This window comes from Poecilia mexicana, unplaced genomic scaffold, assembly GCF_051168715.1.
Source record: "Poecilia mexicana isolate PSO_F unplaced genomic scaffold, ASM5116871v1 scaffold_2, whole genome shotgun sequence".
Taxonomy (NCBI): Eukaryota; Metazoa; Chordata; class Actinopteri; order Cyprinodontiformes; family Poeciliidae; genus Poecilia; species Poecilia mexicana.
Genome location: NW_028263371.1, coordinates 39,273,309 through 39,288,309, shown reverse-complemented (window position 1 = coordinate 39,288,309; position 15,001 = coordinate 39,273,309). Strand labels below are relative to the sequence as shown.

The 15,001-nt window shown below is 35.9% G+C and overlaps 2 protein-coding genes across 4 annotated transcripts; both read left to right on the top strand.

The window, feature by feature from the left end:
* Positions 1–2,509: 2,509 nt before the first annotated feature.
* LOC106927566 (uncharacterized) lies at positions 2,510–6,636 on the top strand. 2 transcript variants are annotated; one of them, XM_088016199.1, is made up of 6 exons: positions 2,510–2,959; positions 3,459–3,782; positions 3,866–3,904; positions 3,981–4,094; positions 4,165–4,196; positions 5,736–6,636. In XM_088016199.1, exons 1-6 carry the CDS (start codon positions 2,893–2,895, stop codon positions 5,919–5,921), a joined length of 762 nt encoding a protein of 253 aa, XP_087872325.1. In that variant the 5' UTR covers positions 2,510–2,892; the 3' UTR covers positions 5,922–6,636. The 2 variants fall into 2 exon arrangements, with proteins under 2 accessions (XP_087872325.1, XP_087872326.1); XM_088016200.1 differs by lacking the exon at positions 4,165–4,196 and having other exon boundaries at positions 5,736–5,858.
* Positions 6,637–8,059: 1,423 nt separating this feature from the next.
* On the top strand, positions 8,060–13,240 carry LOC106927564 (uncharacterized). Of its 2 annotated transcripts, none has more exons than XM_015003223.2 (6): positions 8,060–8,473; positions 9,548–9,868; positions 9,960–10,022; positions 10,090–10,212; positions 10,296–10,327; positions 11,853–13,240. In XM_015003223.2, exons 1-6 carry the CDS (start codon positions 8,416–8,418, stop codon positions 12,159–12,161), a joined length of 906 nt encoding a protein of 301 aa, XP_014858709.2. In that variant the 5' UTR covers positions 8,060–8,415; the 3' UTR covers positions 12,162–13,240. The 2 variants fall into 2 exon arrangements, with proteins under 2 accessions (XP_014858709.2, XP_014858708.2); XM_015003222.2 differs by having other exon boundaries at positions 8,065–8,473; positions 11,850–13,240.
* Positions 13,241–15,001: the final 1,761 nt, after the last annotated feature.

Below are 15,001 nucleotides of genomic sequence, written 5' to 3'. Positions count from 1 at the left end.
CTGCACATCCGTCTACATAGTATACAGACCATTCAATAAAGCAGAATATTGTTGAACAGTTATTTTATTTCAGGAATTTTATCACTAACTGAAACACATAATAATCTGTCATGTAGATTAGTTGCACACAGATGTAATTAATCTATGTTATTTCTCTTAATTATGAAGATTTTCCACTTATACCTACTAAACCGTTTTATTTTCCTAAAGTACTTTTGATCTGAAAAAAAGACGAGCATCATCCGAGCGCATATGACTGTGCAGTATAAATTTTCAACAGCAGATGGTGCTGTTCAGAAAGTCAGTCGAGTGCCTCGTACACAGATTGAGTTTAAGCTTTCACTTCTTACAGGTTTGAATGGAAAAACAGAGAAAAAATAGCAACAAACGACAAAGAAAGAACTAAATGTAAGTGACTAAAATGTAAGTGGTCTGGTTTTCTTCATGTATCACATGGCACATTTGCTTGAAATGTCTTTTCCGGGGGGCATTGTGGCATAAAGTGTGCACCTTCACATTAGGGACAAAGTTTGAATAAGTCATATCTTGATTTAATATGCATGCACTTTTTAATGGATATGCAGGTAACATTCTGTATCTTTGATGTACTGAAACACACTTGTACAGGATGCTGTGGGAGGTCAGGATGTGGTACAGAAGTGGTGAAATGAAGCCCCTGCACTTAGCTCAGTAGATTATTATCAGTTCTGGGTAAGAGCATGCTCAACCTAATGGAAAAACGGAACTACTGTTTAAAAAGTATGACTTGACTAGTAAATGTGTACTTCTCCAGTTTCTCTGAAAAAAGGGTTGATTTCACATTTCAAAGTAAAAATAGTGAGGATAGCCAGTATAGATGCAAGTTATGAAGACGCAGTTATAGGCTTGACAGTCAAGCTAATCATCTTTGATCAGTTACAATTTACCCTGTTGCTGAATCAGAAAGTGACGCTGGTGGTTGAGATTCCCTTCTGGCTGTGATACATCTCCATTTGTGTTGGTGTTGATTTTGTTTGTTACAATTTTACAGTCGCTTTTCTGTAATTTCTTTAAAGCTTAACACATATATTTGTTTTGTAGCTTCACAGACAGAAGTCAGAGACAGTAAACAACGTTTCTGTCAACATCTTTCTGTATCTCAAAAGGGAAGTCAAACATTTTCTGTCATTAGTATTGAAATACACGTTTGAATTAATCCTCAAACTTTTTGTTTCACATTCCTTCCATATTTCCAATTTTAACAAACCTATGAAATTATAAATTATTGGTAAGTGGAGGTTTTCTATTGTGATCTGATGTCTTCCCTTTGTCATCAGGGTCTGGGTCACTGACAGTCTTTATTTGACTTGATTAGTGCTCTGATCATCAAATCTTAACTTCTTCTGTCTTTTGGACCTACAATTATTGTTGACGTTTTCGCCAGGTTACCCAGAAGTACGTGCACAGACAGACACTAGGTGGTGCTGGAGCACCCTTTCCTTTGGAGGAAAAGTGAAAAAGAGAAATATTTTACATTAAAAAACTAGAAGTGTTAGGGATATGTAAAATAATTAGATGTTAGTCATATCCTATACCTAGGATTTCAACAATAAAGAACAACAGCAAAAAAGTGTGTTTTACTTGAATATTTGTCTTATTGAAACAGTAGTAGGCGTCAGCACACAATCCGCATCATCTGATCTTCTACACAAGATGGCGCTGTTGAGAAAAAATACAGAGTTTGTCTACCATAACACTGAAGGTGGAGTGCACGGAGTCTGACAAAGAGTGGAGAGTCTGTTTACACCAGGTGCTGCTTTTACGAGAGGGAAATAGTAGAAAGAAGAAAAATCCCTTCTGCTTTGAATCTTGGATCTGAACTCCCACTTGCATTGGCTTCTGGAAAAAATGTGTGAGCTGGACAAGAATGGCAAACAGAGAGGAAAGAGAAGTTTCCCATGGACTAGGTGCTTCCACTTGTGTTTTTTGCTCATGGGCACTACCGATGCTCACTGGGCTGCCTGCTTTTATATAATAGTGTGAATATGCAGTTCATATTTCAGTTCTTCAGCTACTTAATGTCTCTTAAGGTGATGAGTTTGAGCATATTGGTGGGCCTGTGTTGTTCGTGTGAATCGATAACCAAAGTGCACAGAGGAACAGAATGAGCTTCCCCTGGACAAAGAACCCATCCACCCTCCAAGTGTAATGGTCAAGTGTCATGTTGAAAGTCATTCAATATGCCCTGATATAAATTCTGTGGCATAATCAACTGAAGATGTTCCTGAAACAGAGAATAAAGAAATCAGACGGAAGAATGACAGGAAGGAGCTGATGTCAAATCTGAGTTTTAAACAGATCTCCATTAGTGAGTGCCGATCTATATCAGCCAGGAACCCAGACCCTTTTGGACGAAGCAAATAGCCTCGGACAAGAGCCTGGTTGTTACCAAGTCACTGAACACTGTCTTCTCAGAGTTGAACAGTAGACATCCAAAGAAGATATTTAGCTAACAGAGTTTTTGGGGGTCTTCAGATCAATGTATAACTTTGAGGTATCTGTGCGCCAACTTGCATTGCTGAGCTTCTGGTAAAGGCATGACAGCGTTGCTTGTTGCAGTGACGACTTTGTGCATGTTTCTGAAAAAGCGATGTCTGAAGTTCATCTTAATGAAAAGTAACCACCAAATGTGGGTATGCATCTGCGCTGGGAATGCTGAAATAACTTTTGCATGTGTGAAAATATGTCTACTCTTTCTATCTTTGCACACGGTGAATTTTGTCACCTCACGGTATGCTGAAAAACACGTACTGGATGGCCGAAGAAAAAACGTAGGTCAGGAAGTGGCTACACAACTAAAATGAACCTGCAGCTGCTTATTTGAAAGTTTTTGTATTGAGCATCTGATGGACGATGGACAAACTGCAGCTCCTGATAATCTGCTGTACTGCCTTTATTTGCATTTGTGGAGAAAATGAAGGTAAAGCTTTTGTTTGTTTTTTCCTCAGCTTCTCTCTTTGGTTTTAATTTTAAAAGATGTCTGTTAAGAAAGCAACAAAAGAGATTTCATTTGAGCATGATTGTGACTGCGTACTTATGTGACAGAAATGGCAGATTTGTTTCCTTCAATTGATTTATTATTTATTTGTTTCCCTGATGAGGTTTAAGTCAGGAGTTAATTAAAACGATAAAAAGACAAGTTTTTAAGAAAAATATTTAAATAGCTACTGGATATTTATGTTATAAGCTCTAAAGGTTTTTAAAACTATATTGTCTAGTGTAATCTTATAAACAAGCAATAGTCATATAAATAAAAGACCCTGTAATAATTCTGTATTGTTTTGCCCAGTTTTATTGGAAATGTCTGGTAATGTTTGGCAATAAGCACTTTTTTAAAAATCAAATTAAGCATGATATTGTACTTGACAGTACTTTGAAAATTGTGTCATTAAAATCAAATTAATCTTTTGAAATTACAGTTTCTTCGTGTGAAGTGATGGCCGAAGTGCTAAGAGGAGAAGCAAAACGTGTTTCCCCTGGAGAAAATCTGACAGTCAAGTGTCCCGTCAAACACTGTGGGGAGTCATTCGGCATCATATGGTATAAATTCTCTAACACATTAGAGACCTGGGAAAACATTTCAGACTCAGAGAACATAAGAATCACACAGAAAGACGACAAAGAGAATCTGACCTCATATTTAAGTTTTGAGCAGGTTTCCATTAATGATAGCGGCCTGTACAGATGTGCTTCAGGACACAGTAACGAATTTACCAGCCATCACATCAACATCTCAGTTTCAGGTATTTATTTTTTTTCCAAGATTTACCTGTGAAATGCATGTACCTGGTTCATCGTGTGAATCTGTTTTCTTTTGTCGCTCAAGAACTAAACAAAGGAGTAGAAAACCCCGATGATGATGCAGGTAAGAAGCTTCATGTAGTTTTGCACATTTAATATTACATCTATTTTAACATTATTCTTTCATGCATTTGGTTCAGACAGTATTGGTGACGATCGCTCCACGCTACACTTCTTCCTGATTGGTGTTACCATTATATTTCCGATCGCCATAGCGATAGTGTTGATCCTCGTGTGCGTTCAGGGCTGGAAACGTAAGACAATTAATTTAGCTCTGTTGCTTCTATGCAATATTTGCATCTTCATTCCCCTTGTTTTTTACAGAAATGTGGACTTGCAACAATAAAAATCAAGAGGTAATGTAAATCTATTTCACATAGTGGAGTTTTGTTTGGGTTTTACTCTTTAGGGTTTTGCAAATAACAAGAACTCTTGAGATGGTTTAGTTACTTTCAGAAAATGTGGATTGGAAACTTTGTAGTGCTGGGATACCATTAAATAAGATACAATTATAGGCCCCCTTCACACCTGGAAAAGACTAAACCACAAGATTTTAAGTCAGCCAGAATGTGAACGGTCTTTGGAGAAGCTTAACAGTGAATGTCTTGAGTAAAACTTTCATAGGAAAACTGTGGGTGTTCGTTATTTTGTAGCATTTAGTTAAGTCCAGAATTATTCATACCTATGCCAGATTTAGATTTAAAATTATTTTAAAATTTGTTTTGTTTGTTGGTTTTTGTCATTTATATCCTTCTCAATAACCCACAAAAAACACGACATTACAGCAACTAAACCCTTCATATAATTGATGTAATTTTTATTTTCAGTTTTTTGCATGTTTTTATTTTTTTATTTTTTATTTTTTTACATTCTAAACTATAATTCAAGCAATTACCTGCTAGGGGTGTAAATAATTTGGAGCTTGCTGGAAGCCGTGAAAGTTTATCTATATTGTGAGTTGCCCATCCTTCTTGCTGTGGACTTTGAGCAACAATTTGCTATAATTTATTTATTTATTATAACTCTCCTTTCAGCCCAGTTGTATGCAATGCATCCTGGAACTTTCCTGACTGCAACTCAATAGATGCGTTCCTGAATCTAAAAAAAAATCTTCCCTTAGGGAAAGTGCCGTGCTCAGGCCCCCTGGACATATAAAGACCTATCCATTAAATTTGACTTATTGAAAAATCATTTTGTTTTCAATAAGTCAATTCACTAAATAAAACCCATTTAATACAATAATTACACACAGTTATGTTTTTAAATATTGATTTTGATTAATTATGGTGATGTACAGAACTGTGGACTTAATGAATAGTGTGTTTAATACTCGCTTAAATGTTATTTTCAAAAGGTTTCTGAGAAATGAGCCTCAAATGTTCAAATTTACTAAATTTACTGAATCTGAATTGATAAATTCAGAATTTATCAACATGCAGTTGAAACAGCAAATGATTTTGTTAAGATGAAATACTGGCATCGTATTTAGAGATGAGGAATCAAGAAGAATCAGAAAATGTTTGAGTTGGAACTCAAAGGTTTTAATATAGGAAGTTTGCAACACTTGCAGCATGACTCATTAAAAAACCAACTTCACGCTTTAGAGTCTCAGTGTAATCAGTGGTCAGTTCAAATGCAGAAGTGTTTCCTTTTTTACATAATGGCTTCAAGTCGTGGTAAAGACGCATCACCACTCTATCTCTACAGAAGGTTTTGGTAGATTTTAGATGAAACATCCAAATGTGTCCCTGTTGGTTACATTGTGATATGAGGGACAAGAAAGAAGAATGAGAGTTTAAGATCATCTTGACTTTCATCACCTTCTAATAATTGTACAGTTTATCATATTCAGATACAGTAAATTTTTCTTTATTTAATTTGTTTGCTTCTTGCAGGAAAAGCCTACACGTATGCTATCAGAACTCCCCGAGACGAGCGCCTCTTCTTCTCCCAGCCTGCGAACTCAATTCTCAGATCTGAGCAACACCTGTTCTTCAAGTAAATCAGAGAGAACATCAACATCCCTCGCTCTCGCTCTCACTGCGAATGTTGCAGATACAGCAGCTAATAGTCAAGCTTAAACTATGCAGTGTTTACCATAATCAACTACCAACAATGTGGGGCACCAGCCAGGAAGTACACATGTAAGCAGGATGAAACAACAAATTGCTGTTATCAACGCCTTAAACGTTGAGTATTTTTCACTCACTGAGAATAAGTTAGAAACATCCAGACTTACGTGAAAGTATCGATGATCCACACAAGTATGAATGTGCAGAACATCAACTTATATTGGGTGTTGGTTAAGTGACCGTGCAAAAAGAGGGCAGTTACATTTAAAGTAGACATGAGAGGCATCAAAAGATGATTTTTTTTTATGTGCATTTATCATTTCATGTTGTAATCTCAGCAATTCAGGGATTTGAAACACTGAAAGTATTTTAAACAAATATATGTTTTGCGTTACTTTTACTTAAGATTATTAAATGTCTGAAATGCTGTGTAAATTCAAAGAGCAATGTCAAGAAAAAACACACAAGACCATTCTGTCACACATTTCCTGTACAACATATTCATCAATGGCGAATGTTGTTTCTGGTGTTTTTGGCTGGTCATGCATGTAATAGAGCTCTTCATGATAAAGAGACTTGGGAGAAAAGGGTTAAGAAGAACTGAAAACGTGATTTGTTTAAGACAAAAATAACATCAGACATGGGTTAACGATTTGCTGAAGGCTTTGTCCTCAAATTGAAATGAAAGAAAAAGTGGCACATTTTGAATTAAATGAAAGAGAAATTTTTCAAATTGAAAACTGAAAACTAGTTTAATATGAAGTGTGGAAAATATGTAAAATAATAAGATTTTTGTCCTGTTATTTACCACAGATGTCAACAATAAAGAACTGAAAAAAAGTCTTCCACTTGAATATTTTTCTCATCAAAACATAAATAAGCATCAGCACACAATCAGCATCACCTAATCGTCTACACAAGATGGCACTGTTGGAAAAAAAAAATAAAAACAGAGTTTGTCTTGTTTCACAGAGACATGAAGTCTATAAAAAGAGATGGGAGTGTATTCACACCAGGTGATGCTTTTATGGTGTGGGAAATAATAGGAAAAAGAAAAATTGCTTCTACTCTGTTTTACTTTTCTGGTCAGAAACACTGACATGTCATAACGGACTTCAGTCAAACCCACAGAAAGTCCCTGTTTCTTCTTAAATAAGCATTAATCCTAACAGGCTTTCAAAAGGTTTGGCTTTCGTCTTGAACCAACTCTATAACATCCAGCATTTTAGGGATCGATGCCCCCAGTTTTGGAATATAAAACAGCTTGTATGTTATGATGGTCCTCATTTGAAACATGAACTTTCTGGGACAAAAACAAGTCCCTCTGTTTCTGTGCGGTCATTTTCTCTTAAGGTGGTGAGTTTATGCTTGTTGGTGTGCCTGGGTTATTTGAAGTGTGTCATGAAAGAAAAATACTGATTCTGTTAAGGTGTAAGAAATGAAAAACTTTGCTGTGATTACAAGCATTGATCTCCAGAAATTGGTGTGAGATGTTTTTCCATCTGTGAAAATGATGCATTTCTTGCCTCATGTTGCTGAAATACAACTTGTCCAGACTGAAGAAAGCACCTTGGAGGTCAGGAGGTGCTGAGCTTTTCCATATTGATTACACAAATTACACAAATTAAATGAAGTTGCAGACGTTTATTTGTGAGGTTGGTGATGCACCTTGTTAGCCTCATGGACAGAAAATATTTCCTGATAGTTTGTATGCTACAGTTATGTGCATCGCTGTATGTTCGTAAAATAATATTGTATCTTACCAAAGACAAGTGTGTCAAATAAGCGACTAGGGAATGTATAGATTAAATATTAATGTAAAAACAGAAAAGATGATCAAGTGTGGTCGAGCGTCCATGTTATAATCTGGGGGTCTCTTTTAGTATAAATTGTATTTTTATCCATGGAAATACAAATAAAATTTTGGTTGTTTAAAAATGACATTACATTTCCAAAAATAGATATTTATCAAAAGTTAAATGTTGTCTTTTTTTCAAAGAGTTATATAACTCTACATAAGTCTTATTTTACAGGATTCAAGGGGAAAAATGGCTCCGGATTGTAAACGGTTTAGACCCCGGGTCTATACTCAAGTGATTTCGGCATCTTCTCAGTTTGGAACGGTAACCATGAGATGAAGGTGTTTTTTTGTGGTCTTCAGATCAATGTATAACCTTGAAGTTGCACTGCAGAGCTTCTGGTAAAAGCATTGCTTGTTGCAGTGCTGACTTTGTGCATGTTTCTGGGGAAAGGTGATCTGAGGTTCATCGTAAGAAATGCAGGTATCTATCCGTGCTGATCTTGGGAATGCTGAAATAACTTTTGCATGTGTGATTTATTTTTCTCATCTTTCTATTTTTGTACACGGGAAATTTTGTCAGCTCATGCTGTGCTGAAAAACACGTGCTGGGTGGTCGAAGACAGGAAGTGGTTAACTTGTCATAAGTAAAATGAACCTGCAGCACCTTATTTGAAGGTTTTTGTGATGAGCATATGATGCACAATGCAGCTCCTGATAATTTGGTGTGCTGTGTTTATTTGCCTTTGCAGAGAAAATAAAGGTAAGGCTTTTTGTTGTTTTTTTTCTTCAACTTCTTTAGTTTTAATTTGGTAAAGAAATGGAAGAGATTTTATTTGAGTGTGGTTGAGACTCAGTATTTATGTGACAGCAAAGCTGCCAGATGGCAGGTTTTCTTCCATTAAAATCAATTAAAATAGAAACAAACACAAAACTTTAAATCGATTTATCATTTGTTTTACTGATGAGGCTTAAATCAGGAGTCAATTAAAAAGTTAAAAATACAAAAGTATTTCAGAAAAATACTCAAATAATTACGGGATATTTACTATTTTCATATACAAACATCTCTACATGTTTTATTAAACTATATTATCTGTTGTAATCTAATAAACAAAAACTAGTTAAATAAATAAAAAACACTATAATAATTCTGTGGTGGACCAAAAGTTTTCCTGGTTTTAGAAAAACATATCTCCAGAACCTTAACATTGTTCTTTTTTATTTCATACTATTTATTATTAAATAAGATATTGTATTGGTTGTGTTTTGGTAAACATGTTATGTTGTAGATGTACGTAGTACACAGCGAGAGCTTCACCCAATTTAACTATTGGCTTTGGCTGTTTGTGAGTTTAAATGAATTATCAGTATTTATTACACTTTCATAGTCCTTAATTCTTTGATTTTTGTCTTGCATGTCTTGGTTCTACCTATAACCCTTCAGTGGTCATATAGAGGACAATATGAAATAAAATAAAATAATATATGACGTGTTAGTGGATAGTTTTGTGTTTCATAATCTCTAGATCATTGTAGAGAATTAGATGACTTTTTTAAAAGTGGTTCACTTAAAGTTTGTTTATGTGAAATCAAAATATTTTTATAAATAGAAGCTGTCTTTGTTGCTTACATTTTCAAACAAACAAACAAAAAAACAATTTTGTCAACAAATGTTTGGTCCTTGTTTAGGTTAACAGAATTGGGGATTAATGTCATATCTTGAAGTAATAAAAATGTTTTTCTTAATCAAAAATAAGTATGATGATGTATATTGTACTTGATAGTAATTTTGAAATTGTGTCATTAAAATTACATTCATCTTTTGAAATTACAGTTTCTTCATGTGAAGTGATGGCCAAAGTGCGAAGAGGAGCAACGAAACGTGTTTCCCCTGGACAAAGTCTGACAGTCGAGTGTCCCGTCAAACACTGTGGGGAGTCATTCAATGTCATTTGGTTTAAATTCTCTAACACAGAGACCTGGGAAAACATTTTAGACAGAGAGAACATAAGAATCACACAGAAAGACGGCAAAGAGAATCTGATCTCATATTTAAGTTTTGAGCAGGTTTCCATTAATGATAGCGGCCTGTACAGATGTGCTTCAGTACACAGTAGCAAATTTACCAGCCATGCCATCAACATCTCAGTTTCAGGTATTTATTTTTTATTTACTACCAAGATTTACCAGTGAAATGCATGTGTTTGATTCATGTGTGAAATGTATCTGTTATTTTATTGCTCAAGAACTAAACAAAGGAGTAGAAAACCCCAATGATGATGATGATGATGATGATGTTGATGATGAAGGTAAGAAACATATTGTAAATATACACATTTAATACTACAGCTATTTTAACATTATTGTTTCATACAGTTGGCTCAGACAGTATTGGTGACGATCGCTCCTGGCTATCCGTCTTCCTGATCTGTATTGCCGTTATATTTCTGATCGCCGCAGCGATTGTGTTTGTCCTCCTGTGCTTTCAGGGCTGGAAACGTAAGACTATTAATTTAGCTGTGGTTCTTCTGTAACTGTTGCAATATTTGCATCTTTAATCCCCTTAAATTTGTTTTTTATAGGAACGTGGACTCGCAACAATACAAATCAAGAGGTAACCAGTTTTACATAGTGGAGTTTTGTTTAGTGTTTTGAAACTTCACATTTTATTTAGAACAATAACAGGAACTGTGAGGTAGTGTAGTCAGTTTCCAAAAATGTATCATGCATAGTTTGTAATCTTGGGTCATAATCAAACAAGATGCAGTCTCTTAAACACCCTTCACACCAGACGAAGGCTACGCCACAACACTGAAATGCTCTGCAGCGTCTTGGAGATGTTTCATAGTCCATGTCTACTGAATTCAATTCAGTTTATTTATGTTATCTAAAAAGCACCAACTCAATCCAATTATACATGCGTACATTTCCTCAGTATCAAACACTGCAGTCATGTTCAGTTTATTGCTAAAGCTGGTTAAAAAGTTCCCAGTTATAGAAACACAGCAGGTTGGATGAGACTTAAATGAAAGACACTGCATCTTGTACAAACAACTACTCTACATGGACAAGCATGTATCAGCAGCAGAAAATCACTTGCTTTGTGCCGTTGACTTACCAGCAATCCCTCATACTGGAAATGCATCTAGTGACAGTGGAGTGGAAACTCCCCCCACCTCCTTTTGACAGACAGAAACCTCCAGCAGAACCTGGACTGCCATCTGCAACGACCAACCAGGGTTCAAGAAGACCAGACAGAGACACAAGAAGCTCTAAACTAGGAATATTTTCTGCTTTAAAGAAAAGTTAAAAGTTAATGGCAGGAGTAGGAGAACATTAATTTGTTTTGGTGCAGTTTCTCAACCGACACAAGCCTCCAGGAAGGCGCCAGAGCTAAGCTACCAGATGTAGCTTTGAGGAAAATTTAGAAACTGAGAGAAAACTTAAAATATCAGTAAATAATGCAGTAGATGTAGATGAGAGGACAGAGAAGTGATCAGCTTTTCCTCCAGCAACTTTCGCTTAGGTCGACTTTAAAGATTGCTCAGGACAACCTACTCTGACTATAAGGTTCATTAAAAAGTTTATCACATAGAGCATGAGACGTATGTAATATACATAAAACTTCAATGGGAAGATAGTGCTTACTTGGTTGAATACAGCTGAGTCCACATTTATTCATACCCCTGCCAGACATAGATTCAAATTAAGTTTTGACAATATTTGTTTCTGATAGGAGATGAGAAAGGCTTGTCTAAAAAAAACACTAAATAGTTCAATAAGATCAGTTGCAGCATGACTTATAAAAAACACCTTCAGGCTTCAGAGTCTCAGTGTAATTAGTGGTCAGTTGAAATATAGCAGTCAGTTGAAATGCAGCTGATAAAAATACTGACGGTGTTTCCGTCCCTACATCGAGGCTTCAAATAAAGGTAGACGAAAACACATGTCTATGTCTGAAAAAAGTTTTGGTTGATTTTAGATGAAACATCCAAATGCAGGTAGAAAGAAGCAGAGAAAAACCTTTTCTATTGAGAGTTTAAGATCATCTTGACTTTCTTCACATTGAAGTGGTTGTACAGTTTATTATATTCATATAAAGTAAAGTATTTTTTAAAATTTTATTTCCCTCCAAGCAGGAAATATCTACGCATATGATACCAGAACTCCCCAAAGCGAGCGCCCCTTCTCCTCCCGGCCTGCGAACTCAATTCTCAGTCCTGAACGACATCTATTCCACAAGACAACCAGAAAGAACAGCATCAGCATCACCTGCTCTCGCTCTCACTGGGAGCCAGCTGGCTGTTACATACACAACAGTGAAAACAGAAGCGCCCAACAGTGAAGTGTACGCCGTCATCAACCCCCTGCAGCGTGGGACAACAGTCAGAAACTACACATGTAAACAAGACACAAAGACAAATTACGCTGTTATCAATGTGACTTAAAAGTGGAGTATTTTTCACTGGCTAAGAATAACTTAGAGACATTCAAAATAGTGTGGAAGCGTCATGGAACGGTGTGCAGAAAGAGGGTTGTGGTCATGAAGCTGTTACATTGAAAGTAGACACGAGAGGCATCAAAGGATAGTGTTTTCTTGTGTATTCATCATTTTATGTAATTATAGGATTTGAAATGTTGAAAGCATTACTTTTTAACAAATATATGTTGTACGTTACCATTACTTAATATTATTAAATGCCAGAAATGTTACATCACTTCAGCGACTTTAAGAAAAACACACATAAAGCCATTCTGTCACACATTTCCTGTATAACATTCAGTGTGTCATCATGGCTGCATTGACACAAATTTCCCTAACTTGTAAACCACAGTTGAGTGCTTTGGCTCAAGATTACAGGAAGTTGAAGGTCGAATGTTTTTTTTTTTCCTTTTTGTGTGTGTGTGGTGAAACGAGCGTCTTAACCAGGTGACAGCTAAGTACCTGATTGTGTAGGTGCTAAAAAATAAATCACAAAAGAGTTGGTCAAATTTATATTGAAAGATACAAAATATTTAAGACCACTCAAATAATTTATTGCAGAAACAATCAGCATACACAGGCATCCTGTAATACTTACAAAACAATAGAAATGTACACAAAAGGCTAACAAGAAAGGTTTGGTAGATTTTAGTTATTTAATATGATACTATTGTTACAGATAAAGTCAAAATTATTCATACCCCCGTTTGACCAACATTTGACTGGAAGTATCATTAACTTCTTGAGGTGGTCTAACAATCCACATTCGGTTGATGATCTGTGGTGGGAGCTGGAGACTGGGAAGGATGACCTCCAACATGAAAGAGTCAGAGCTCACCACCAATAATGCCGATGATCATTTTTCCTTTGATTATTGAGAAATATATAAATACATTTTCTCCCAACCCTTTTTATGAAGCTGTAAATAAGAAGAGTTGTTGATACTCATTTGAGTTCTGTCTTTTCTTAGATGTCTGTGTCCTTTTTTTAAATTTTTTATCAAAAACAAACCTTTAGCTTGAGTAAAAATAATTCTAAGCCTAACTCTGCCTGGGATATTTGTCATTTTTCTGGATTCATGATGCCAAAGGCATTTAGTTAGTTGCTTAGCTAACTTTTGTTGCAGTTTGACAAACTGAGACACAGGAAACTCTGTCAAGATTAGACTGTAAGTTATAAGAAAAACATTTCTATTGGATAAATTTGTTTGTTTTGCTTCATAAGACGTAAATAATGAGAATAGGTTGAGAATAGGTTTCTATGATATTTTAGAAGAATAAAGAACAACAGCAACAGAAACACTGGTAGAATCTTGATAATGTTTTTGTATTTTGTAAAATATTTGTGGTTTCTATTGTAAAAAAACAAACAAACAAAAAATACAGAGCAGCAGAGACACATATCTGCGTCTTCATGGTAGATTTGAAGCTGTGTCCCCAGTCCTCACTGGGAGCCCTGATTTTCTTCTTTTCACGCCACATCTTTGAAAAAAAAAACATTTGCTCACACTTTCCTTGTGCAGTCGATACGTAGATGATACTGATCTGGTCTCAGTTTGCCACCAGGTTCTAGTTTAGGCTGATTATTCTTGTTTTGAGTACTGCAATGTGGCAGATATTCCATTATACAAAGTGAAACTGACCCACAAAATGCCAACATGTCTGATGTTTGACATCACTCCATTTGTTATAGAACTACTCTGCTCCCCCGATCAATTGTAAATCAACGATGACCAACAATGAAATCAATTATAACTTTTATTTAAAAGGTTTGAACTGTCTTCAAGTGTGCTAGAACCAGATTCAGATGATTAGGTCGTTAATGTGGCAAAGCTGCTGTCCTGTAATCTTAATGCACCACATAAGATGCAGTGTCATTCATTTCTGTCTCATTCACCTAATAAGAAACTTTATTCTAAAGATATACGTGAACGAGAAGGGAAAAGGTGCAACAAAGAAGCTGCGTCGAGTGAAGATTATAAAGGTAGATAAGATTGCGCTTCAGGGGTCCGAGAAACAGGAAATGCACAGGAGGTGGAAAAAAAAGTGACAGACGGAGGGCAGAGGAATGAAAGAGAAGGTTTGCAGTAGTCAGACTTGCTATGATTATGTCTGGTTTTGATGCAGAGGCGCTTGAGTAAGATCGGAAGAGTCGAGGTGGTAAAAGTGCACTTTTATCAAGGTTCCTATCCGGAAAAAAAGTGAATAATTGTAGTGACGGCTCTGTGTAAAATAAAAACGAAGCGATGCTGAGCTGGTTTGGACCGGCGCAAAGAGGAGATGTGAAGTTAGAAACAAAAAATAGAGGAAGATAAAAAAATTCAAGCTGGGATTCTTTTCTAATTTAACTCATTTTTTGTTACATCACTGTAAAAATAATAAGCTGCTGCTACAAATCAAAAGGGACAATGGTGTAAGAAAATGGATGGACGGATGCTACAAATCCAATAAATTTTGCAAGTAATGCCGTGACCTGACTGGCCGAGATATAATTTTACTTTGATGATGTCTAACACAACGTTCTTTAATAAATCTTTTCCAAGCATTCTTCTGGATGTGTTGCTACTCAACAAAATGTCATGATGAAAATACCAAAAAATGCCAGTGATTAATAGGACCTTTTATATTTTCCCCAGCGGAATGATGTGAAAGGTGAAAAGCTGAGATTACAGCTTCCCCATTGGTGGAAAAAACTTCGGTCTTGCAGTGTGGACATTTTTTCTTTCAGCAATAGTGTCTGGCAGTTGCGGCCCACACAAAACCTCTGAGATTAAAACTATTAAACTCTTCCTCTGGCACACAAGTA